The 25,571-nt window shown below is 31.1% G+C and overlaps 2 protein-coding genes across 2 annotated transcripts; both read right to left on the bottom strand.

Moving 5' to 3' along the window:
- Positions 1–297: 297 nt before the first annotated feature.
- Positions 298–7,859, bottom strand: LOC656177 (gamma-soluble NSF attachment protein). The gene is made up of 6 exons (XM_962722.4): positions 7,719–7,859; positions 7,601–7,668; positions 7,458–7,542; positions 7,157–7,382; positions 4,608–4,678; positions 298–4,547 (listed from the first exon to the last, which is right to left on the bottom strand). Exons 1-6 carry the CDS (start codon positions 7,775–7,777, stop codon positions 4,070–4,072), a joined length of 987 nt encoding a protein of 328 aa, XP_967815.1. The 5' UTR covers positions 7,778–7,859; the 3' UTR covers positions 298–4,069.
- A 620-nt stretch (positions 7,860–8,479) lies between these two features.
- Positions 8,480–25,512, bottom strand: LOC103314638 (centrosome-associated protein 350-like). The gene is made up of 8 exons (XM_008201121.3): positions 25,374–25,512; positions 23,719–25,288; positions 20,810–21,271; positions 17,593–17,717; positions 17,148–17,540; positions 10,751–12,141; positions 9,255–9,343; positions 8,480–9,206 (listed from the first exon to the last, which is right to left on the bottom strand). The coding sequence occupies exons 2-8, from the start codon at positions 25,255–25,257 to the stop codon at positions 8,526–8,528; spliced, it is 4,680 nt and encodes a 1,559-aa protein (XP_008199343.2). The 5' UTR covers positions 25,258–25,288; positions 25,374–25,512; the 3' UTR covers positions 8,480–8,525.
- Positions 25,513–25,571: the final 59 nt, after the last annotated feature.

Here is a 25,571-nt window from a genome sequence, read left to right as displayed (position 1 = left end):
TATTAAATTATTTGGTATAAGTATTTACCTGGAGGGCAAACAAATTTAAAAAAAAACACAATTGTTTAAATATTTTCGGACTTATGATTCTTCCGAGCAAAAATCGGTAAAATAGTTGCGCAGTGAATTGGGCGCAGTTGTGTACATTTTTCAAATTTTGAAAATAATTTAAGAAAAAACGCACCAAGGGGACAGAAGGCAGTCTCAGGTGAGCCAAAACGCACTTTTTTTTGTCAAAATTGCCCAAAAACTGGCCACCAATGTCCATAATCTCACTTTTGGGAATGAAAGTCCGGGTGTTATTTTTGCTTGTATTTACAACAAATAGGTACAGGAATGTTACAATAAATACATTTATTACTCCAAATGTGTCGTAACTCAAACCTACTATCTACAAGCGAGAGTTAATTTGTGACGAGCATCGTGTTAAATGTTAACATACACTCCCTGAAAAGTAAAAACGAAACAAATTGACTAGATTGAAAAACTCTTTATGAAAACAACAAGAGTTAAGCTTAAGTTTAAAAACCTCAGTCAAATTCGTGTTTTTAAACAAAGTTGTAAAAAACTTGATGGAATGTTAATAACAAAACAACTCCAACTAGTCGGGGGGCAAGCACTTCAAAAAAACGCTCATTTCTTATAGGAAATTTTCAGATGAATTCAAATCACAAGTTTGAAACTTTGAAATTGGGCAAATTTTGGGTTTATATCGGATCTTTCTTCTGGATAAAGTCAGAAAGTTCATTATTTCTACAGTTAATGTAGAATTCTAGAAATACCAAAGCCGAAATAATTTCTGATATAAATGATTAAATAGTTTTTGGAAAAAACTTTATAAAAAAAAGTATTTTTAAAGATAAAAATATGAATTTTTGGGTAACTTTTGGAGGCTTATAATACCACAAAAAACGTTTAAAAAAATAAAAAATACAGATCTTTTTTTTTGCTTAATCCGTGTCCCTCGTGAGACACCCTGTACATGTATTTTCAAGGGATTTGATAACAAAATTAATTAAACAGCAAATTCAAACAACTTCAAAAACATCGATAAAATTAGTTAAACAAAAAATGGCATCACTATTAACTTTAACTTAACAATTAAATGGTTTTTAATGAAAATAATGATTAAGTTTACCAATCTTACCACAATGATTTGAACAGAGAAGTAAGTCTATTATAAAGTTTATAGTAGTATATTTTATTGTAACTTTTAAATTCTATAATACAGGATTTATTCGTTGATAAGTTGAAAACTATCAAAAATTTTACTGTTTTTTCAATGCTAATCAATTTCTCTGATCATCTTACGTAGGTTTTCATAAAAATAAAGCGTTTTTGTTCAGTATTAAAGGTGTTGTACTTGAAATTAAATTTACTGTATTTTCGTAACTTGATGTATATTCACTGAACATTAACCTTTATTTGGGCTTAGGCAGGCCTGTTGGTTAATAAATCAATCATTTATTTATTTAAAATAGTTCAATATTTTTGGATAGTTTTTCATAATTTTCTTCTTCTGAAATAAAAAAATCTCGCATTTCTAAAATTTCACGACAATTTACAAGAAAAATTTAATTTTCAAAATTTTATTTTGCCAAAACTCGAGCTTGTGTATGTATGTACGTTTGAAACTACATTAACTGACGTATCTTTTGCAAAAAAATAATTTTCTAACATTATCCAGAAGGAAGATATCCTACCGAGTTGAAAAAGTCCATAACTGACCTTTAAATAATTTATTGAAAAATATATTTTTTCCAAAAACCGTAATACCAACACCTTGACTGACCTAAAATTATTCTCAAATATACAGGGTGTTTCAAACAATACAAACTAATATATTTTGAAATAATTTGATTTTTTGACGGAAATACGCTTTTTTAAATTAATTACAGAAAAACTAAAAATCGTAGAGAAGTAGGACTTTCAGTTGACAATATTGTGGTGGGTTAATAACTTGCAGCTAAATAAATACTAATTTCAACACTTGTCATGGGCGTTAAAAAATTAATGTTTTTAGTAATTGTTCGTTTTTCATTCGTTTTGTTTAGTTTTTAAATTTCAATTAAAATTTCTATTTTAAAACATATAAACTTCATGGAAGAAAAACTTCAGATGGCATAGGGATTTTGACAAATAAATAAAGGGTATATTTTTAATAAATGATACATACTTTACATGCGTTACGAAAGAACAAGTAAAATTTTAAAATGTTCAACTAATAATTTTTCTACAAAAAATTTCCAAAATTACAACAAAAATGATGACTGATTTGGGATCCTCAGACAATTTTAAATTAAATAGACATATTTTTGACATAAACTTTCGGTTATTGTAATTTTAATGATTTTTTATTGTTAGGTTTGTAAGTAAAAATTTAACCAAATTGATTTATTCAGATTATTTGCACAATTTTGACTTAATTCCCATCAAATTTTGCACAGAAATAGATAATTAACTAGTAAAAAGGACACAAGTCGTCTTAGATCATTTTAATATTTTTTTATATTTTTCTCTTATTTTTGGTATATTGGAAAAATTAAAATCGACCACATTTCGTCTGATATCTCGAAAACTACGAATAAAACAACAAAAATGATTACAGATTTGGAATTGTCAGGCAATTCTACGTCAGATAAACATACATTTGAAATAAATTTTCGGTTATTGTGTCATTGATAATTTTTTGAAGATAAGATAGTAAGAAATTTTTTTTTGACAAAGTTGTTTTACCTAGATAATTTGCACAATTTTGACCCGATTGGCACAGAATTTAGCACAGAAATAGACAATTAACTAGTAAAAAGGGCACAAGTCGTTTTAGATTAATTTCAGTCTTTTTATATTTTTTAAATTTTGGAAAATTAAAAAAATTAAAATCGGTCATATTTCGTCCAATATCTCCAAGACTACGAATCGCAGAACAAAAAGGAAGACGGATTTGGAATCCTCGGACAATTTTACGTTAGATAGATATACTTTTGAAATAAAGTTTCGGTTATTGTGACTTTGATGATTTTTTTAAAGATTGGTTGGTAAGAATTTTTTTGACAAAGTTGTTTTACTTTTATTATGTGCACAGTTTTGACTCAATTGTGATAAAATTTTGCTCAGAAATAGATAATTAACTAGTGAAAAGGACTACAAGTCGTTTTAGATCAATGGCTATTGTTTTATATTTTTTTTATTTTTTGGGAGATTGAAAAAATTAAAATCGACATGTTTTGACTAATATCTTAAAAATCACGAATCGTGGACGAAAGATGAGAACAGATTGAGAATCCTTAGACAATTTTACGTTTAAAAGTCATACCTCTGATATAAATTTTCGGTTATTGTGACCTTGATGATTTTTTTAACCAAATTGCCATTAAATATAAATATTACAGAATTAATAAAGTACTTATTTTTTCTAAAAAGGAAGTATTGCAGACTAACCCTTTAATCCAGATTGCTTCCTCCTTTTCTTATTAGTTCTTATTCTTATTTAAATAAATAAGTAAATAAAGTTAAACAACTTTTAAACCTCAAAATTTTGATTTTATGAAAAGGCGTTCGTTTGCGAAAAGAGCACGTAACAAACTGAATAAAATTAAACGGCACAATAATTGTGTAAGAATTGGATAAAAGGTCACCAATAAAAAAAATTAAAAAAATATATGTCAGATAACTAATTGTTGCATGAGAGGTTTGTTTGATTTATTGATTTTTCTTGAACAGATAATTTCAAATAAAACATTTTAGCGAAATATTCGTAGCTTCGTTATTCCAAAACAATGTTCTAGAATTCTAGAACAATGTGACGGCAAATGACTTGTGGAAAAATTAAAGAAAAACTTACTTCTACTGATAGATAAAATCCCGTCCGTTAAAATAGAATGTCTGTTTTGTAGCTCATTTATGAAACACTCTGTATATTTGAAAATAATTCTAGGTGAGTCAGGGGGTTAGTACCACGGTTTTTGTAAAAAAACTTTTTCAAATCGTTGGTTTTACTTTAAAAATCGTCCAATTAAAACATAGTAGCTTGCTCCCGGACTAAACTCCGCCTAAAACTCAAGACCGCTTAGCACAATCCCCCTTCCAACTCGTCGTCACTGGCGCCCCCTTGCGCTTCGCCCCTTTCCTCCGGCCGGTCTTCGATCGTGGCCGTCGTCTGCGAGTTGGGGGAGACGTAACTCGGAGCCGCGTTTTCCCTGACTGTGGCTTTAGGGGGCGTAGCGATGCCCTCAGGCAGGGGCATGTCTCTGGCCAGGATGGCGTACTCCACGTCCATGTGTTTGATGAAGGGGTTGCTGAGGGCCCTCTTGGCCGCTTCAGGATCCTCCTCGTCGTAGGCTTGCAGGAGCATTTCGAGCGTTTGCACTTCGGGGGCCTCGCAGTAGTTGCCCCATTCTTTGAAGGCTTTTTCAGCGGCGACGACGTCGCCACGGGCCAACTGCACCAGGACTAGGGCGACGGCCAGACGGCCGGTGGCTTGGTAAGACTCGTTTTGCTGGTGGAGGCCCAGTTCGCGACGGATGGCGTCTGCAGCGAGGTCATACCTAGGTGGGAAATGTGGAAAGTGTAATGTGGAAGCGATTTTTTTTAATGGTTGGGCTTACTGTTGTAATTTGACGTGGAGACGGGCCACTTTGCTGACGTATTCGGCGGCTTGTCTCGAACTGTCTTGAATCTAAAAAAAAATTATACAAATCTTTGACCTACTTTTGCTTTTATGTGAAATTTTCTCGAAGTCGGACAACAATAATCTTTTTTGCAAATGATAGATAATTAAAAGAGCTTTCCAACGATAATAAACTTCATGGGGTTATCACTAATAGTTCCGGAATTATTGCTGAAAATCGACCAAAATCAAGACAAAATTGGAAAAACCAAAATCTTAAAAATCGAACTTATTGACTTTTTTTCTACTTTTAACAACTTCAGTGGGTTGTAAACGTATAGAAGAGTCCACAAAATTTGGTAGAGAGTGTTAAAACAAATATTTTTATTTTTTTTGAATTAAAAAATTGACCGATTTCTAAGGGGGGGGGGGGGGTGTTAACTTCTTTTTTTTTATTTTCTCATTTACGGCCAAAAAAAAGCGCCAAATTCCTAATAGTTTTTTAGATATGTATTTTTGTGTATATGATCTAATTTTTGCTTTTATTTGCATTTTCTCGAAAACTATAAGTCGGACAACAATAATCTTTTTTGCAAATGATAGATCATTAAAAGAGCTTTCCAAAGATAGTACACGTCATAGGGTTATCTCTAATAGTTCCGGAGTTATTGCTTGATAAATGATCCGGGTACCGGAAATCGACAAAATTCGCGACAAAAATTGAAAAAATCAAACATCAAAAATTCGAACATATGAACTTTTTTTGACTTTTAACAACTGTAGAGGAATGTAAGGGCACATACAAGTCCAAAAACCTACGATAGAACGAGTTTTAAAAAAAATTAATTTTTTCACCTTTTTAAAGGTAAGTTTTAGCAAAAAAATTCAAAATTTTAAATCTCATGAAAAGTTGGTATAATACAGAAAATGAGCCGCTGAATTCAATGGAACAAACCGCATTGCCCTACGACTTTTAGTTTTTGAGTTATGAATTTTTTTGTTGAAAAATTATTACGCAAAAAATAAAAAAAAAATTATTCTTGTGAAAAATTGATATAATATGTAAAATGAGCCGTAAAATTCAATGGAACAAACCGCATTGCTCTACGACTTTTAGTTTTTTTTTTATGAATTTTTTTAGTGAAAAACTTTGATCGCCTCTGTAGCCGGAACCATTGCCCGGAGCGGCTTCAGGTTTAGACGAAAAAATAGACAAAAATAAGCGCTATCAGATGGATTTTTGTTCGTTGCTCTAAGTTTTACAGTTTCCGAGAAAAATGCAAAAAAAGATTTCCATTTTCCCTTTTTTTCAATTTTCAACCGCCAATTACGGCGAAACTATTAGAGTTATCGAGAAACGGAAAAATGGAGGACAACCGAAATAAAAAACTCTACAAAATGGCATAGGACTCAAGGCGATATCTCGCAAAAAATTTTTCAATTTTCAAACGCCGATTACGGCCAAACTAAAAGAGCTAGGAGAAAACGCTTTTTTAGATCGGAAAGAGCACATCAAAATCTATAAAATAGAATCGGTTTTATTTGATTTTAGGACACTTTAAAAATTGACCGATTTCTAAGGGGGGGGGGGGGGTGTTAACTTTTTTTAATTTTTTTATTTTCTCATTTACGGCTAAACTATTCTAAAAAGTGGAAGTATTTTGATTCATACCTATGCAAAATGATCCGAGGAATCGATTGGAATCAAGAAAAGCGCCAAATTCCCAATAGTTTTTTAGTTATGAATTTTTGAGTACATGATCTAATTTTTGCTTTTATTTCCACTTTCTCGAAAACTATAAGTCGGACAACAGTAATCTTTTTTGCAAATGATAGATCATTAAAAGAGCTTTCCAAAGATAGTACACATCATAGGGTTATCTCTAATAGTTCCGGAGTTATTGCTCGGTAAATGTTCCGGCTACTCGGAATCGACCAAAATTGCGACAAAAATTGAAAAAATCGAACCTATTGATTTTTTTCTATTTTAACAACTTCAGAGGGTTGTAAACGCATAAAAAAGTCCATAAAACTTTGCTAGAACGAGTTTAATTTTTTTTTATTATTGTGGAATGAAGTGACTGAAATCAAAAATCAAATCTTTAATTTTTGCAAAAAGCTGGTTATCATACGTAGAATGAGGCGCAGAATTCACCGAAACAAACCGTTTTTATCCACGACTTTTAGATTTTGAGTTATGAATTTTTAATAAATAAATCGGCGCATCCACCATTTTTCAAATTAAAATAAATTTTTAAATAAGTTCAGGGGTAAACTAATGTTGAAAAAATGCTAGTGTAATACGTAAAATGAGCCGCAGAATTCAATGGAACCAACCCTTTCCCCCTAGAACTTGTAGTTTTTGAGTTATGATTTTTTTTAGTGAAAGACTAACAATGTCTCTGTACCCGGAACCGTTGCCCGGAGCGGCTCCGGGTTTTGACGGGAAAATAGATAATTTCAAGCGCTATCCGATGCGTTTTGGATTTTTGCTTCAAGTCTTATTGTTTCCATGAAAAACATTCTGATCTAGTGATGTGACGTTACCATTGCGATTTCTGAGGCATGCTGGAACAGCCTGAGGGCCTGTTCCGGGTGCTGCGCCTCCAAAATCTTCGCTGCTTTGTCCAAAGAGGCCGCTGCTGTGTCCGCACTGCCATGGCTCTGAAACATGTTGGCAGCCCTTTCTGCCAAAGAGGCAACATCCTGTAAATCCCCGAGTTCCTTGCACACTAAAACAGCCTGATCTAGAGCCTTGGCGGCCGAAAACAACCTGATTTCAAGTTAGGAAAAAGAAAACCAACTATAAAAAATTAAAATAACACACACACACACAAAAAAAGGATACGCTCTGTTTTGTTTATGGCAGTCGACAGCTTTCAACAAACACTCCTTACATTGGGCAAAGTTTTTTGCGTTACGAAAACACGTTGCTAAAAGTAAAAATTGGGTAAAATACCCTCAGATCACTTTTTTTTAAAATATACAAACCTGCTTTGTTGTAATCATCAGCAGCCGATTCATAGTCAGGTCGCCACTTTAACAGTGATGTTTTAAGGCTGGAAAATAATTAATTGGAGAGAAAAATCACCAAAATTTAGCTCCTTACTGTTTTTCCGCGTTTCGGATGTGCTCCAAACCCTCCTCATTCTTTTTATTCGCCGACATCGCAGATGTCTATGACAAGTGAAACAGATGTTTTCTGACAGTGGGCTGGGTGTTGATGCGTGCGCAGCTTTTGACAGTTGTTCGAATTTTGGCGCCAGAAATTCCATATATTTAAGTAATTCAGCAGTTTTTTTATTTTAAATAATTAATTATGATGAAATTTAGAATAATACTAGACATCATAAAGTCTCCATTAATTACTATTACTATTTTTATATTGATTTTGAAATTTTTAATAACAAGAAATGGTAGAAAAATCTCAATTAATCCGCATGCATTTTTTTAAGTATTATTATTATTTACTATTATTAGTAAATAAAATTTGAAAATAATTTGTTGTATTTTTTTTTCTCAATTTATTTCTATTCTATCTTAAAATTACTATTTAAAATTTCAAAGTTGGCGCCAATTTGTTATACAACCGGAAGCTCAGCCATTTAAAAAAAATAGTTAAACCCAAAATGGTGGATTTGGCACGTATACAAAATTTCAAAACTCTAACTATATTAGAAATTAAAAAGTTTCTAACATAGGCCATAAAAGAATAACCCTGTATATAGATTGATAAAAAAAATTTGGTGTCAAACTGAAACACCCGGTATGATATTACAATTCATCATTCATCACTTACCTTTTTCAATTTTAATCGGTCTTTTGAGGCACAATTACGTGGCTCCTGTCTCTCTTAATAATGAAACATGCTTGTAGAAAAAAATACTTTATTCAGACTTAAAAAAAATGTACAAAATCACTTCTTAGCCAAAATCTTGGCAAAAACATCGGCCGTTTCCTCGAGTAACATCTTCATAATATCAACAGTCACTTGATTCTTGACGATCAACTCATCCTTGTCAAAGTTGGTCCACTGCGATTCTTCCTCTTGAGATTCCAACACCAAAACTTCATCCACATGGTCCCGTTTTTTGCGCCCCCACTTAATAATCGCACTTTCGGCAACTTGGACTTTCTTAAACCCAAACAATTCTTTCAGTTTTTTGGTTAAAATTTTTTCCAAAGTCAAAGAATCAGGGGGTTTGGTCTTAGCCAACTGTGGTTTTTTGGCAAGTGTTAGCCAGGACGGTTCTTTCACTATTTCGAATTGTTTGTAATGATCCCTAGCTACGTCTTTGCAAATATTGAAGAGAAATTCGGCGCAAATTTTCGACACTTCGATTTTCGAAAATAATTTGAAACCGTTTTCGGAAAATTTCACTTTTTCGAGGGTGTTGTTTTGGTGCGCTTTGTGGAGGACTTTCGAACTGTATGACGCAATTTCGCTGATTTCTTTCGCTTCGGTTGGAATTATTGAGTGGGGGAATGAGGAGGAAAGGGAGGAGGGGGGAGTGTAGGGAGGGGGCGGTTTGTTGGGGATTTCGCGCATAAAAACATACGGTAGTTGTTCTTTTTGTTGCAACTCCAACTGTTTGATCTAAAAAAATAACATAAAAAATCTAGTCAAGAAATTAAAATTTTTTACCTCCTGTTCAATGGCTAATTGCTTACGCCATAATTCTTCAGCTTCGCTTCCAAAAATATCAGTCGGTAGTTGGCGACCGTCAAGAGATTCTAAACAAAACCAATTTTTAGTCTAAGATTCAAGTCTTATTTTTTTTATTTTTCTGTTAGTTAGGTAACTGAAACTTTATATGCAAAATTATTCAAGGAATCAGAATCTGTTTTCATTTTTTGTCTACGAGCGATAGTTTTTAAGATATCGGTCAAAATTTGAGACATTGGTTAAGATTTGACAAAATCCAAACTTAAAAAAAATTTTTTTTTTAAACGACAAGTCCAAATAATTTGATTTTTCTTATGTAAAATTATTTGAGGATTTTAAATCAGACTATGAATTTTCCTGTGGCATCAGTCAATAAAGTTTGATAACTCAAGACACGAATTAGAGTAGAAAAATGATAAGTGCTTTTTTTTAGTTTAGTTTTTTTTTAATTTTTGGTCTGGGGTTCAAGTTTGTTTTAATTTTTTTTGTCAGAATCTGTTTTCATTTCTTGTGTACGAACGATAGTTTTTTAAATATCGAGCAAAGTTTTAGACATTGGTTAAAATTTAGTTTGACAAAATCCAAACTTTTGATTATTTTTTTTTTTTTTGAAAGGACAAGTCCAAATAATTTGATTTTTAGTTTTTCTTATGTAAAATTATTTGAGGATTTTAAATCAGACTATGAATTTTCCTGTGGTATCAGTCAATAAAGTTTGATAACTCAAGACACGAATTAGAGTAGAAAAATGATAAGTGCTTTTAATATTTTTTTTAGTTTAGTTTTTTTAATTTTTGGTCTGGGGTTCAAGTTTGTTTTAATTTTTTCTGTCAGAATCTGTTTTCATTTCTTGTGTACGAACGATAGTTTTTTAAATTTCGAGCAAAGTTTTAGACATTGGTTAAAATTTAGTTTGACAAAATCCAAACTTTTGATTTTTTTTTTAAAGGACAAGTCCAAATAATTTGATTTTTAGTTTTTCTTATGTAAAATTATTTGAGGATTTTAAATCAATATGAATTTTCCTGTGGTATCAGTCAATAAAGTTTGATAACTCAAGACACGAATTAGAGTAGAAAAATTATAAGTGCTTTTAATATTTTTAAAGTTTAGTTTCTTTTTAATTTTTGGTCTGGGATTCAAGTTTGTTTTAATTTTTTTTGTTAGAATCTGTTTTCATTTCTTGTGTACGAACGAATTTTAAAATATCGAGCAAAGTTTTAAACATTGGTTAAAATTTAATTTGACAAAATCCAAACTTTTAATTTTTTTTTGAAAGGATAAAAAACATACTTTTGTTATTATTATTTATTTTTTTTTAAGATCAAGTTCAAGTAATTTGATTTTTAGCTTTTCTTATGTAAAATTATGCAAGGATTTTAAATTTGATTAGTTTTTCAGATATTGGTCAAAGTTTAAGATATTGATTAGAACTAACACCACGAAAAAAATTTTTTTTTAATTCAATCACTTACCGGACAATTCTTGTGAATTTGAAGCTCCAACATCATAAGCCGTCACATAAATATCTTGCAACCGCGGACTTTTATCACCACGAGTTAAACTAACATCGGCCAAAATTTCCGAAACTCTTTTCTTAACATCAATCTGACTTTGATTCTTCTTCTGCGGTGTTGTTTCTTCATTTTGATCGTTCGCAAGCTTCTTGTTTAAACGACTCAACGATTCTTCAATTTTTGAAGCCGACTCTAGCGCTTCCTCCAAACTAAGCGATTGACTATCGGAGGAAATATCTTCAATTACTTCACCAGTTTTTTTGGAAGAACTTTTTGGTGTTTCAATTTCTTCAGACTTGGTTTTTGACGATTCTCCTGATTCTTCCGTAACCACAACGTTGGAAGATTGAGAAGCGCCAGTTTCTTCTTTTATTGAAGATTGCGAAACATTGGGAGTTTCTTCAGTTGGTTTTTGCTCCGATTGAGTTGTTTCTTCAATTTCTTCAGTTGGTTTTTCTACCGATTGAGTTGTTTCTTCAATTTCTTCTGTTAGTAAGTTAATAGAAGCTTCCGTAACGATCCCCGAATTTTCTTTTGAAGATTGAGATTCTGTGGTAACAGCTTGTAGTTTTTCTTCCTTCTTTAACGATTCTTCTATTTCTTCTGTTGTAACAACTTGTGATTCTTCGGCCAAATCTTTCGTTGAAGAAGCGTTAATGTCTTCAATTTCTTCCGTTGTGACAACTTCTGACTTTCCTTCTGTAACAGGCGAAGTGTTTGAAGATTCTTCAATTTCTTCTGTTGGAACATGTGATTCTTCGGCCAAAGCAACTCGAGAGTCGTTGTTATCTTCAATTTCTTCAGTCTGTGGTGTGCAATCTTCGATATTTTCCTCCGTTACTGGCAATTCCTCGACTTTTGTTTTTGAAGATTCATCAATTGATTCTTCCGGCGTGGTGGCCAAATCTTCGATTTCTTCAAAGTCTTTTTCTTCCGCTGCGTAATTCGGTGTCATAGTTTGACTAGATTTTTTGCTCAAAGTGGAAATTTCGTCGCCGATTTTCGCAAAATTGTCGATAAGTTCGGCTATTGAAGATATTTTTGTCTTTTCTTCGTGGACGGATTCGATTTCGAACGCTGAAGAATAGTTTTTGGCCGACTTTTCGCCACTGGTTTCAGTCTCGACGGGTTTTTTGTGTTTGTTTGAATACTGTCTGGCACTCTTACAAGCGTGGATTTTCTCATCGAAACTCTTCCATTTCTTCTGCGGCCGTTTGATGACGGAAGTTGCGGCAGCTTCCAGTTCTGCAATCTTCTTTTCTTCGTCTAGAAGTTTGCGATGCCATCGCAGCAATTCTTCAGCGGCCTTGCGGCGTTTTTGCAACGCTGCTTCTCGCATCAACAGTGTCCTGAAATTGGGGGAAAAACCGGTGTGTTTTTTTTTTCGGCGAAATTATGTAAGAACGTACTACACTTTACGCGCGTGTTTACAGACTGAGTAATTTTGAAACGTGGATTTCCTTGCTGTAGGAAGCTTCCTAACTGAAAAGTCCACGCTGGACATGAGCCAACAGGATATCTAATATTAACTCGACTGTTTTTAATCATTTCTAATTTCTTTCGTAATAATAGACTTCAACGGCCGGAATTGATGAAGACTATTTTTGGAGAGCGACTCGGACGAAAAACACATCTCTGACGATGTGGAAGACGTCAAGGTTTGTTTACGAAAAAAATCGGAGGGATTTTGGTGGCGCCGGAAATTTGATAATTGCTCAAGCTCTAAATATTTTAAGGCAAAATTGTGTAAAACCTTGAAGTGAAACTGAAAACGAAATAATTTTAACGCAAATTTTATTTCCTTGATTTAATCCTCAGTCCAGTAATAATTTAGTGATTTTCAGCAATTCAATCTTCAAATGTTTTATTTATTTTTTTCGATCAAACACTTGATTAATAACCTAATTCAGGAAAGTTTTTGTGCAAAAATCACAAAATAAAATAAAAATTTAGTTTGTAGCCATTTCCCACCAAAATCAAATCACCATTAGATCAAAATTAATGTAATTTAACTTTCGAACATCAATCACTATTTTAAAAAATATCACAAAAATTACTAACTTACACACAATAAGGCCGAAAATGGCAAAATTAAATCGGAATTTATGTTATGTAGGTTTTTTCCACAAAAATTCATCAAGTCTCAGGATTTTATCGAAATTGTGATTTTGACGTTTTCGAACAATTTGGTTTTTTAAAGCTCATAAATTTTGTGTAAATTTTGCTCTCATAATTTCGTCAAAATAAAAAAGTTTCGTTAAAATCAGCTTAAAAATGACAAAGTTTTACCGAAATTTCTGTTATTTTAGACATTTTTGAAGATTTTGGTTTGTGTTTAATTAAAAAGTTCTCTTATTTTCAAAAAAATTCTACAAAATTAGACCAACAATCCCAAAATTATATCAATTTGGCTTTTTTCGAGTGTGATATTTAGCTTTATTTTGAGTAAGACACTCACCTATTTCGCAAAAAGCCTAAAACTCACAAAATTAAATCAAATTTTTGCGTAATTTAACTCTTTTTGATCGAGCTCACTTTTCACTTTTGAAAAATTTGGTCAGTGAGTTTGCCAATTACAAAAGTAAATCGAAATTGTTAATTTAATTTCTTTGTTAAAAAAATTCACTTATTAAAAAAAAGCTCACAATAAGTCCAAAAATTACAAAATTATATAAAACTTGACGTTATTTTGGAAAATTGAATGCTCGTTTTTGACCGAGAAACTGACTAATTTTGCAAAAATGAAGACAAAAATCACAGAATTAAACCAAAATTTAGCTTATTTGGATAGAAAAGCTCTGTAATACTTTGCAAAATGATTAAGAATGAGCTTGAAAATTATATAAAAATTGGTAATATTTTGTACTTTTGCAGAAATTTTACTTCGTTTTTGATAGAAAACTTCATTTATTTTAAAAAGTAAGGATAAGATAAGGATAAAAAATGCAAAGTTACATTAAAATTCCTTTTTCGACTGATTTAGCTCTCTTTTGAGAGCTTATTTTGCAAAAAGACAAAAATAGATAAATACTGAATATTTTGTCTTTTTTTTTTCGACGGTTTAGCTCATTTTTGACCAAGAAATTGAGTGAAAATTAAGTAAAAAATCACCAAATTTAATCAAAATTGGCATTACTTTGGCCTTTTTCGACAAATTTACTCAGCTGCTTTTGACCGAAGGGCCCAATTGTATTTCAAAATAATTGGTCGAAATAATTCGTCAAAGTATAAGCTTGAAAATTAAAAAATTATATCCAAACTGATGTAATTTTTGACATTTTTTATATTTTTATATCAAAATTTGGAAATTATTGTGGCCTTTTTCGGAAACTCAACTCTCTTTTAATCAAAATCACAAAATTAGTTTTAATTATAAATTAAAATTCACGTTATTTCGTTTTTTTCGCCAATTTAGCTCGTTTTTGACGGAAGAACTCACTCATTTTGCTAAATTTCGGGAAAATAGACTTGAAAATTAAATCAAAATGAATATTAATTTGGACTTTTTCGAAAATTTCATTGTGGTATTCGTCAAAGCAATCTTAAAAATTACAACATTATATAAAAATTGATGTTATTTTTTGTCATTTTTGGAGGTTTAAACCAGTCTTGAGCAAAATAAGTCAAATTATAGCGAAATTGAAGTTATCTTGTTTTAAAAATCACTAAATTATACTAAAGTTGGTGTTATTTTAAACTTTTTTGGGGATTTTAGAACATTCTTCTGTTATTTTGAACAATTTCGTCAAAATAAAGCTCAGTCACAAAATTTAAAAAAATACTTTTGGTCTTTTTGTACAATTTAACAATCTGTTATTGATCGAGGGAACATTAATTAAATTGTATCAAAATTATATTTTGAGAATTTTAGTTCGTTTCCGACTGAAAAAGCTTTTCCGAATGATTTAGTTTTCTTTTGACCGAGAAACCGATTTATTTCGTCACAAAATTGAATCAAAATTAACGTAACTCAGCCATTTTCCGGCAATTTTTAACCAAGGAACTGAGTTATTTTGCAAAATTTCAGGCATTTAATTGATGAGCTAAAATTGTATTTCGTTCTTTTTTATTTCGCCAAATTTTGCATCGAAAGTCATGATTTTTTGAGCATTCTGGCTCATTTTTGATCGCAAAAAACGCAAGTTCAGTGCTTCAAGTTGCAAAAAATCCACTGACACTCACCTTTTCGCATTGGCAACCGGCACCTCAACATAAGACTCTGCAGAAAAATTAAGCGACTCGGACGAAAAACACACAAACACAGCGATTTTTAGTAATTCAGTCTTGGTTCTGCGTTTATATTTATTTATTTTATTCGATCAAACAATTAATATACACATTTAGGAACATTTTTGTGTAAAAATCGCAAAATTAAATAAAAATTGAGTTTTCAGCCATTTGCCACCAAAAAAGTCCAAAAGGATATATCACAAAATTAAATCAAATTTTTGGGCAATTTATCACTTTTTTGACCAAGAAGCTCACTTTTCACTTCAGGTGAAATTTCGCCAATGTAAGTTTGAAAATTACAAAACTAAATCGAAATTATTGTTTTGGAGTTTTTTTTAGAAAAAAATACTGTTTTTGACCGGAAAACTGACTAATTTTTGTCAAAATGAAGACAAAAATCACAAAATTAAACCAAAATCGAGCTTTATTTGGTCAGAAAAGCTCTATAATACTTTGGTAAATGATTAAGAATGAGCTGGAAAATTACAAAATTGTATCGAAACTGATATAACTTTGGACTTTTTTGAAGATTTTTAATCGTTTTCGACAAAAAGTGCGAAAATTACAAAATTATATACAAATTGGTATTATTTTGAATTTTACCATAAATTAAGATTAAAAAAAAGTAAATTAAATTTTACTTCTCGTATGACTAAGAAACGCACTTACCATGCAAAAAGCTTAGTTATTACAAAAAATAAATAAAAATTGAATATTTTGGCATCATTTCTGTCGATTTAGCTGCGAGAGTTGACCGAGATATTGTCTACATTTTGTCAAAATAAAAAATGTAATCAAAATTGAGATTATTTTGGCCATTTTGGTAAATTTACTGAGCTAGTTTTGACCAAAGAGCCCAATTATTATTCAAAATTTCGTCAAAGTAAGCTTGAAAAGTGTAAAATTAAATCAAAATTGATGTTATTTTGGCATTTTCGGTTATTTTACTTTGTTTTTGACGGAGAACTTAACTTTTTTGAAAGAAACACTAAAATTTACGAAATTAATTTAAAATTGAATATAGTTCTTTTCGAGAAATTTAGATCCTTTTTGACCGAGAAACGCATTATATTGAAAAAATTTATCAAAGTAATCTTAAAAATTGCAAAACTATATCCACATTGATGTTATTTTTAACATTTTTAGGTTTTGACCGAAAAGATGACACGTTTTTCAGAAATTCGTCAAAACAAGCGTAATAATCACAAAATTAACGTTATTTTAGCTTTTTTGGCCAATTTAGCTCGTTTTTGACCGAGGTCTAAATTTCGTAATAATAAGCTTGAAAACTACAAAATTATATGAAAATTGATGTTAGTTTGGACTTTTTCGAAAATTCATCATGTTGATTGAAAATTTCACTTATTTAAAAAAAAACGTTAAAAATTACTAAATGAAATCAAAATTGAATTTATTTTGGCTCTTTTCGTGCAATTTACTTCGCTTATAATGACACAAAAGCTCATTTATTTTTGGAAAATTTGTCAAAGCAATCTTAAAAATTACATTATATAAAAATTGATGTTATTTTTTGTCATTTTTGGAGGTTTAAATCAGTCTTGAGCAAAATAAGTCAAATTATAGCGAAATTGAAGTTATCTTGTTTTAAAAATCACTAAATTATACTAAAGTTGGTGTTATTTTAAACTTTTTTGGCGATTTTAGAACATTCTTCTGTTATTTTGAACAATTTCGTCAAAATAAAGCTCAGTCACAAAATTTAAAAAAATACTTTTGGTCTTTTTTGTACAATTTAACAATCTGTTATTGATCGAGGGAACATTAATTAAATTGTATCAAAATTATATTTTGAGAATTTTAGTTCGTTTCCGACTGAAAAAGCTTTTCCGAATGATTTAGTTTTCTTTTGACCGAGAAACCGATTTATTTCGTCACAAAATTGAATCAAAATTAACGTTATTCAGCCATTTTCCGGCAAGGAACTGAGTTATTTTGCAAAATTTCGGGCATTTAATTGACGAGCTAAAATTGTATTTCGTTTCTTTTTTATTTCGCCAAAAATTTTGCATCGAAAGTCATGATTTTTTGAGCATTCTGGCTCATTTTTGACCGCAAAAAACGCAAGTTCAGTGCTTCAAGTTGCAAAAAATCCGCTGACACTCACCTTTTCGCATTGGCAACCGGCACCTCAACATCAGACTCTGCAGAAAAATTAAGCGACTTGGACGTAACACTCAACACATCACTTTTCACCGAAATTGAAGTTTCCGAGTGAATCGACTCACTCCGACTCTGCACCACCCTCAAAGGCCCCATAGTTCGCCTCTCCTTGCGTTTTTTCACCGTAATTTGCGAGAGCATATCATCGGTAGACAGTCGTGTCTTAATCAAATTCCTCTGCCTTTTGAGGGTGTTTTTGCGTTTTTCGGACGCCTCTTTCTGCATCTGCTTCAGTTTCTTGATCTCGTTGCGTTCCTGCTCATGTTTGAGGAGAATTCCGCGTTGTTTTTTCTTCAAAAGCGAGGCTTCCTCGATTTTGCCGGTTTCGATCAGTTGTCTGTGTGTTTTGTGTAGTTTTAGTGGAATTGGAGTAAAAAAAAACGACTTACTTTTTTTGAATTTCGAGCCAAACAAGCTCGCCTTTGGTGCGATCAAGAAGGGCTTGCTCTCGAATTTTAATGATGGCTTTTAGTTGTTGGATTCGGGTGTCTTCGTCTTTGATCAGTTGGTCAAACTGTGAACAAGTGCGACGTTCATTCAATTGGTGTTATTTTGTTGATAACATTCCGACTGGCGACTGATAAGTGTAATAACGGAGATTCTTATCTTTAGGCGCGTTTTATGTTTACTTAGGTATGGTATGAGTGTTTAATTACGTTTGGAAAAAACAACAATAAAATGTACCTTTGCATTTTTTTTTATTAAGTCTTGGAGGAGAAATACAAAATAAAATAATAAAATTGCATGATGATAAACAGGAAACAAGTAAACAAATTGTAAATTCACTTAATTTATTGAGATTGGAACTAATCAAAGAATTTTTCACAATTTTGGAGAATTCTAGGAATATTTGGGAAATTTTTAATCCTTCATTATCATGTAAAAAAATTTCAGAACTTTGTTTTTAAAATGTTTACTTTAGTACAGAAACAATGCGAAAAATAATCTAGAAAAATGTTCACAAAAAAAACAATAATTGAATTTTGAAACTGAGCAGAGTAAAATCTAATTTGGGGAATATAGACGCATTTATACAATAATTTTGAATCTAGTCTACGAAATAAGAATCAAGAGCAGAACTTCACCTAAATAATCACAAAGGAGTATTAAAAATAATACTTGGAAAAATTCTAAATAAAAGTATCGAAGAAAAATGGAGAAGTGCTTATAAAATAACTTTAAATAGAAGAAGAAGCTTCTGAAGATAAAATTATAAAAGAATCTAAAGAAGAATCCAGATTTGAAATCTAGAAACTGTTTCAGAAAAAATCTAAACTAGAGAAGAATTTTGAAAAGACGTAAAGTAGAATCTAAAAAAGAAAAAATGCAAAAGAAGTGTCCAAAAAATTATTTTAAAGAAGAATCTAGAAAAAAACAAATCTAAAGATGGATATATAAATTAATCTACAGAATTAAGTTCTAGAAACGGCTTTAGAAAAAAATAAAGAGGAAACGTAAGAAAAATTAAAAAGGAATTCGGAATCAATCCTAAAAATAATCTTGAAGAATTCTAAATAAAACTAGAGAAAAATTCTCAGAAGACGTAAAGTAGAATCTAAAAAAATGAAAAGAAAGCAGAAAAAATACAGAAGTGTTCAAAAAAATAATTGTAGAGAAGAACAAATCTAAAGATGGATTTACAGAATAATCTAACAAAGAATCTTGAAACGGCTTTAGAAAAAAATCAGAGAAGAATCTTCAAAAAAACTAGAGAAGAATTTTGAAAAAACGTAAAGTAGAATCTAAAAGAGAATTAAAAGAATGCAGAAGTGTCCAAAAAATAATTCCAAAGAAGAATCTAGAGAAGAACAAATCTAAAGATAGATTTATAAAATAAGATAAAAAAGAATCCAGATATGAGATCTAGAATTGGCTTTAGAAAAAAATCAAAGAAGAATCTTAAGAAAAAACTAGAAATGAATTGAGAAACAATGCTAAAAAATAATCTGGAAGAATTCTAAAAGAAACTAGAGAAGAATTTTTGAACAGACGTAAAGTAGGTTCTAAAAGAGAATTAAAAGAATGCAGAAATGTCCAAAAAATAATTGTAGAGAAGAACAAATCTAAAGATGGATTTACAGAATAATCTAGCAAAGAATACAGATTTGAGATCTCAAAACGGCTTTAGAAAAAAATCAGAGAAGAATCTTCAAAAAAACTAGAGAAGAATTTTGAAAAAACGTAAAGTAGAATCTAAAAGAGAATTAAAAGAATGCAGAAGTGTCCAAAAAATAATTCCAAAGAAGAATCTAGAGAAGAACAAATCTAAAGATAGATTTATAAAATAAGCTAAAAAAGAATCCAGATATGAGACCTAGAATTGGCTTTAGAAAAAAATCAGAGAAGAATCTTAAGAAAAAACTAGAGATGAATTGAGAAACAATGCTAAAAAATAATCTGGAAGAATTCTAAAAGAAACTAGAGAAGAATTTTTGAACAGACGTAAAGTAGGTTCTAAAAGAGTATTTAAAGAATGCAGAAATGTCCAAAAAATAATTGTAGAGAAGAACAAATCTAAAGATGGATTTACAGAATAATCTAACAAAGAATCCAGATTTGAGATCTAGAAACGGCTTTAGAAAAAAATCAGAGAAGAATCTTAAGAAAAAACTAGAAATGAATTGAGAAACAATGCTAAAAAATAATCTGGAAGAATTCTAAAAGAAACTAGAGAAGAATTTTGAACAGACGTAAAGTAGGTTCTAAAAGAGAATTAAAAGAATGCAGAAAAAATGCAGAAGTGTCCAAGAAATAATTCTAAGGAAGAATCTAGAGAAGAACAAATCTAAAGATGGATTTATAAAAAAATCTAAAAAAATCCATATTTGACTTCTAGAAACGACTTTAGAAAAAATCAAAGAAGAATCTTAAGAAAAATCTAAAGAGTAATTCGAAGACAACGTTAAAAACAATATTAAAGAATTCTAACTAGAGTAGAATCTAAAAGAGAATTAAAAGAATGCAGAAAAAATACAGAAGAAGTGTCCAAAAATGAATTCTAAAGAAGAATCTAGGGAAGAACAAATTTAAAGATAGATTTATATAATAATATAAAAAAGAATCCAGATTTGAGAACTAGAAACTGCTTTAGAAAAAAATCAGATAAGAATCTTATGAAAAGTCTGAAATGAATTCAGAAACAATGAATAGAAGAGAATTAAAAGAATGCAGAAAAAGTGTCCAGGAAATAATTCTAAAGACGAATCTATAGAAGAACTAATCTAAAGATGGATTTATAAAATAATCTGAAGAAAAATTTAGAAAAAAATGAAGAAACAATGCAAAAAAATGATCTGAAAGAATTCGAAACAAAACTAGAACGAAATTTCGAAAAGACTAGAGTAGAATCTAAAAAATAATATAGAGAATCTAGAAGAAATGCAGATGTATTTATAAAATAATTTTAAGTACAGTTTAAAAAATAATTCTATAGAAAAACCCAGATTTAAGATCTTGAATCATAAAAGAATGTTAAGAAAAATCTAGAAAAAAATTAGAATTATATTTTACTACAGTTAATTAAAATCTGTACTGAACCTAATGACGTAAAATATTGCACGTGGTAAACAAACAAACAAAATAAAAAATTCCTAAACCAATACTTACGATATTCAGCGATAACAAGCTCGCACAATTATTCGCATTGTAATTCTCGATATTTGAAATGGAAAATTTCGACTGCTCCTCCTCTGCTATCGACAACACACTCGACTCATTCAAATTGCTTAAATTCCATTCGGTGGTGGTTGTAGAAAACGAACTATTCTTCAACGATTTACTCGCATTCATAATCGAATCGTTCAATTCTTCGATAATTTCAGAACCTCGAGAAAAATTAATCGTATTAACACTACTTCTGGGTGATTTTTCTGTTGAAGTTTTGGCAATGAACGATGTTTGGGTGTCCACATTTTGCAATATTTTTCGCACTGCTATGTTTGTTTCGTTTTTATTTTTTATGTTTTCGAAGGCTTTTTCCACGGCCATGAACTGCTTGAAGGATTCGTTGAAATCGTTCAAAAGACGCACTTCTGCCTCGAATTTTAGGTGGATTTCGTTCACATTGTTCTACAACAAAAAATAACTAACATGTTTTATTTTTATGGGCTAAAAAATGCTGTAAAATTGCCGTTAAACCGAAGAAAATAACGCAGTTCAGAGCTAGTTTTATAAATCAAATTTGCAGCTTCCAAATATTTAAATATTTTTCTTGTCGAAAATTACATTACATTCTTTATTTATAATTGTATCAAAATTTGTTATATAAGATTGTTTCTTATTATTATGAGTTATGCAAAGGCCATTGTATTTTCACACTAATAGAGATTGTCACTATCATTATTTACTTATTTTCTTGATAAATAAAAAAAAGAAGAAGGCAAATTTTTGCCTTGATTTGATGAAATTTTTTAACTTTAATTTCTTAGAAGAAAATTGAACTAAATCAAACGAAACAGGACAGAAGTTTGTTAGTTTCTGCCTTGGCCTAGAGAAATATTTTGAACTTATTGAATTTCTCGATGAAAACTGTACTAAAACTGGAGAAACGGCCAAAAATAACCGCATTTTGAACCTAATTTTACAAATTTAAGTCTTCTTTTGACAAAGTTAGCCAAATTTGGAACGCTTTACGTTAAAAAATTATCTAAAATTGAGCAAAGAAGTTTACTTTTAGCAAAATTTTTCGAATTTTAATAAGTTAATGACACTTTAAAATCTTCTATTAAAACAGATAAAACGTAAAACTAGTTTTACAAATTTTATACCTTGTTTCCGGTGAAATTTTTCAAATTTATTAAATTTCTCAGCTAATTACGGTAAAAATCGACTCAAATTTCTAAAATTTTGGTCTCGTTTTGGCTAAATTAGTCAAATCTAAAAGTTTGGCACAAAGAAATGCTCTAAAATCGAGCCAAATAAACAAAAAAAAATAAATTCTTTTCGTTATTTTTGACTATTTTTTTTAATTTCTCAAATTTAATGAGTTTTTTTTTTCAAAAAATGCTCTGAAATCAAATCAAACGGAAGAAAACACCCTGATTTTATACTTTTTAAATTTGTTTTGTCAAAATTTATCAAATTTACATTTTGATAATTAAAAAAAAATCATTGTTTTGATGAAATCTTTCAAAAATAAAGAATGCTCCAAAAATTAAATAAAACTGAAGAAAACAACACATTGTGACCCTGATTTTATACTTTTTTGACATCTTTTTTATCTTCAAAATTTCTCAAATTTATTTCTATTTTGTTGTGAAAAACAAAGAAGGTTTTAATGAAATCTTTCAAATTTCTTAGAAGAAAATGATTTAAATAACGCAGTTTAATTTTCACCTTACTAATTTTTGCCTTGTTTGGGTAAAATATTTCGAATTTATTGAATTTCTCAGTAAAAACTTTAATAAATCAAGCAAACCAGCCAAAAATAACGACATTTTGGACCTAGTTTTACAAATTTTAGTCTTGTTTTGACAAAATTAGCCAAATTATGAACGTTTTCTTTAAAAAATACTCTAAAATTGTGTAAAACTGGTGAAAATAAGGCACTTCAAACCTAATTCTAAAATTTACTTCCATGTTTTATCAAAATTTTAAAATTTAGAAACAAAATTTGGCACATAGTTTTTACACAATATTTGCTTAGTTTTTTGAAAAGTTCTCAAATTTATTCAGTTTTTCATTAAAAAATGCTCGAAAATCAAATAAAACGGAAGAAAACAACGCATTTCGATCCTGATTTTATACTTTTTTGACTTCAAAATTTCGTAATTTATTTCTATTTTGTTGATAAGATTATAAGTACACAAAAATGAAAATTGTTGCCTTATTTTGATGAAATCTTTCAAATTCGATGGATTTTTTAGCAGATAATGATTTAAATAACGCATTTTATTCTTTAATTTACTAATTTCTGCCTTGTTTTCTTACTTAAAAATGTACTGAAATTACAGATAAAACCAATTTTTCAAGTTTTTTGCCTTGGCTCTGGCGAAATTTTTTAAAAATAATTGTAAACATTGACTAAAATAAGGCATCTCAGACGTAATTCTACAAATTTTGGTCTTGTTTTGGCAAAATTTCTGAGTACATGAAGTTTTTACACAATCTCTGCCTAGTTTTTTAGAGGATTTCTCAAATTTAATGAATTTTTCAACCAAAAAATTCTCTAAAATCAGGTTAAACGGAAAAAATAGAACATGTTTTTACACTTTTTTTGACTTGTTTTGATTGCATTTCTCAAATTTACTTATTCTCTTTGTAAGTAAATAATAAGTAAACACCTTTTTTTGGAAAAATATTTCGATTTTATTTTTTTTTTTCGGTGAAAAATAACTGCATTTCTGACTCAATTTTACAAACTTTGGTCTTACAATAATCCGCTTACTACATATTTTTAGAATCTTTTGTTGGAGTTTTTAGAATTTTCCGGTGAAAATTCAACCTTTTTTTCTTGAAATCAATTGAAATGTTTCGGTTCAAAACTGTTCTAAATGAGACAAAAAAAAACAACTTACCGTACTAGAACTTGGCCTAAGTGTGATATTTTTCAGCTGATTTTTACCATCATTTTGTGGCTTCTCCAAACTCAAAGACCTGTTGTTACTCGTATTTTCCTCGGTAATAATTTTAGAACTCGAATTCTTTGAACTTGTTTCCAAATTATTGGTGTTTTCTTCAGTTGTGATAATTTTACTCGTTTCCAAATGATCCGAAACCGATTCTGAATTTTTACCTCCAACCAAGAGCGATTTAAACGACTGTTTTTCTTGCGAAAAATTCGAATCCGATAAATAGTTTTTTTCACTAGCTGATTTAATCGTAACCGTGTTCATTTTCCCATTGGCAAGACTCAAATTACGAACCGAAAGCGAAACATTTGGTTGTTTCATCGTCAAAGATTCGGGAACCGAATCCGAATCAGAGAAATTTTTCGATACTTTTTTTTCAGTTAGGAGCGATTTAAATGAAACACTTTCTTTGTGAAAATCCGAACTGTAACTATCGTCACTTTTCTGCAACTTGTAGTTTTTCAATTTATCGAAATCGAGCTTTAGACTTTCACTCGAAATGTCGGGAATATTTTTCGAAGTATCCGACTCACTACCACTATCACAATTATTGAACAAATTTTTCGACACTTCTCTCAATTCTAAATTTTCCACAGGCTTCAAGTCGAGACATTTGTGCGAAACAAACGATCTCAACTCACTTTTGGCACTTTTAATCAACAGTTCTTTAATTTCTTCCCTCGATTTTGTTTCCAGGGGCGGAGTCCCGGAATTCTGCACCCCAATGTCGATAAAATTCCGGGGCGAATTCACAGCAAACTGCAATTTTCTCTTAACTGTGTTTATAAAATTGTACGGATACGCCGCACAAGGGGGCTCCAGCCAGGGCGCCCCCTTGTCGCACGTTTGCGTCTCTTTCGCCTCAGACGACGTTTTCGCCAATTTCTGGGGCTCCCGGGCCTTGGCCCTCGAAATTCTCTCGCTTTTTTGCGTCTTTTCGGAGCCCTCAGAAACTTTTTGTGCGGGCGACTTCGAGCGGTCGATTTTCGGGGGGCCCCCCTTGTCCTGTGACTTCGGGCGGTTGGTTCGGACAAGGGGGCCCCCTTTCTCCCGCGCCTTCGAGCGGTCGATCCGGACAGGGGGCTCGCCCTTGTCCCGCGATTTCGAGCGTTCGCGCTTCAACTGCACGTTTTTTGTCACCAGCTCGAGTGTTTTCTGGTGTAATTCTTTCAGTTTTTGCTTTTTCAGATCGAGTTTATTGTCAGTGGTGTTGATTTGGGCCCGCAATTGTTCGGCGCGTTTTTCCCGCTGTTTTTTGATGTAGTTACGCGCCTCGGTGACGTCATAACTGCGGGGCTTTTTCTCGGGATCGGGGGGCGCCTTTTTTTTAACGGTTTGGGTATCAGGGGCTGGCTTGTGGGTGGGGGGCTCAGGGGGCTGGGTCCCAAGACTTATGAGCTTCTCTAGCTCGGTTTTGAGCTGTTCGATCTCTTTTTTTGTGTTTTTTACACGAGTGCTGACATTTTCCACTTGGCTTATGGACATTTCTGAACCCCCTTTTTTTAGCGAATTACGACTGGAAATTGATTAGACTGACGTACAATTCACGAATTGACCCACATTTGTGTTAATTTAGGTGAGAAAATGCAAAATTAACTCACCTTTTTCACATATTTTCAAAACGTCAACCGTTTATAACATAACCTCAATAACCAAGGCCAACAAGGGTGAATAGTTCAAGGCCCCCCACCAAAACTGCAAAAAACAGCCCCTAAAATAAACCACCCCATTCGTCACGAGCCCCCCAAGCTTAATTAAACAAAAAACACAAATTTATAATTATTAGGTGACCAATAATA

Source organism: Tribolium castaneum, chromosome 1, assembly GCF_031307605.1.
Source record: "Tribolium castaneum strain GA2 chromosome 1, icTriCast1.1, whole genome shotgun sequence".
Lineage (NCBI taxonomy): Eukaryota > Metazoa > Arthropoda > Insecta > Coleoptera > Tenebrionidae > Tribolium > Tribolium castaneum.
This window is presented reverse-complemented; position numbering and strand designations above follow the sequence as displayed.

What these genes read in the sequence shown, in the direction of transcription:
- LOC656177 (XM_962722.4), bottom strand. Translation starts at nt 7,777, where the DNA reads ATGTCGGCGAATAAAAAGAATGAGGAGGGTTTGGAGCACATCCGAAAC. An exon ending in TGATGATTACAACAAAGCAG is followed by an intron (nt 7,543 to 7,600) that starts GTTTGTATATTT and finishes TTTTACTTTTAG; the next exon opens with CAACGTGTTTTCGTAACGCA. An exon ending in ATGCCTCAGAAATCGCAATG is followed by an intron (nt 4,679 to 7,156) that starts GTAACGTCACAT and finishes ATTTTTTTTTAG; the next exon opens with ATTCAAGACAGTTCGAGACA.
- LOC103314638 (XM_008201121.3), bottom strand. Translation starts at nt 25,257, where the DNA reads ATGTCCATAAGCCAAGTGGAAAATGTCAGCACTCGTGTAAAAAACACA. An exon ending in TTAGGCCAAGTTCTAGTACG is followed by an intron (nt 21,272 to 23,718) that starts GTAAGTTGTTTT and finishes TTTTTGTTGTAG; the next exon opens with AACAATGTGAACGAAATCCA. An exon ending in AATTAGCCATTGAACAGGAG is followed by an intron (nt 9,207 to 9,254) that starts GTAAAAAATTTT and finishes TTATTTTTTTAG; the next exon opens with ATCAAACAGTTGGAGTTGCA.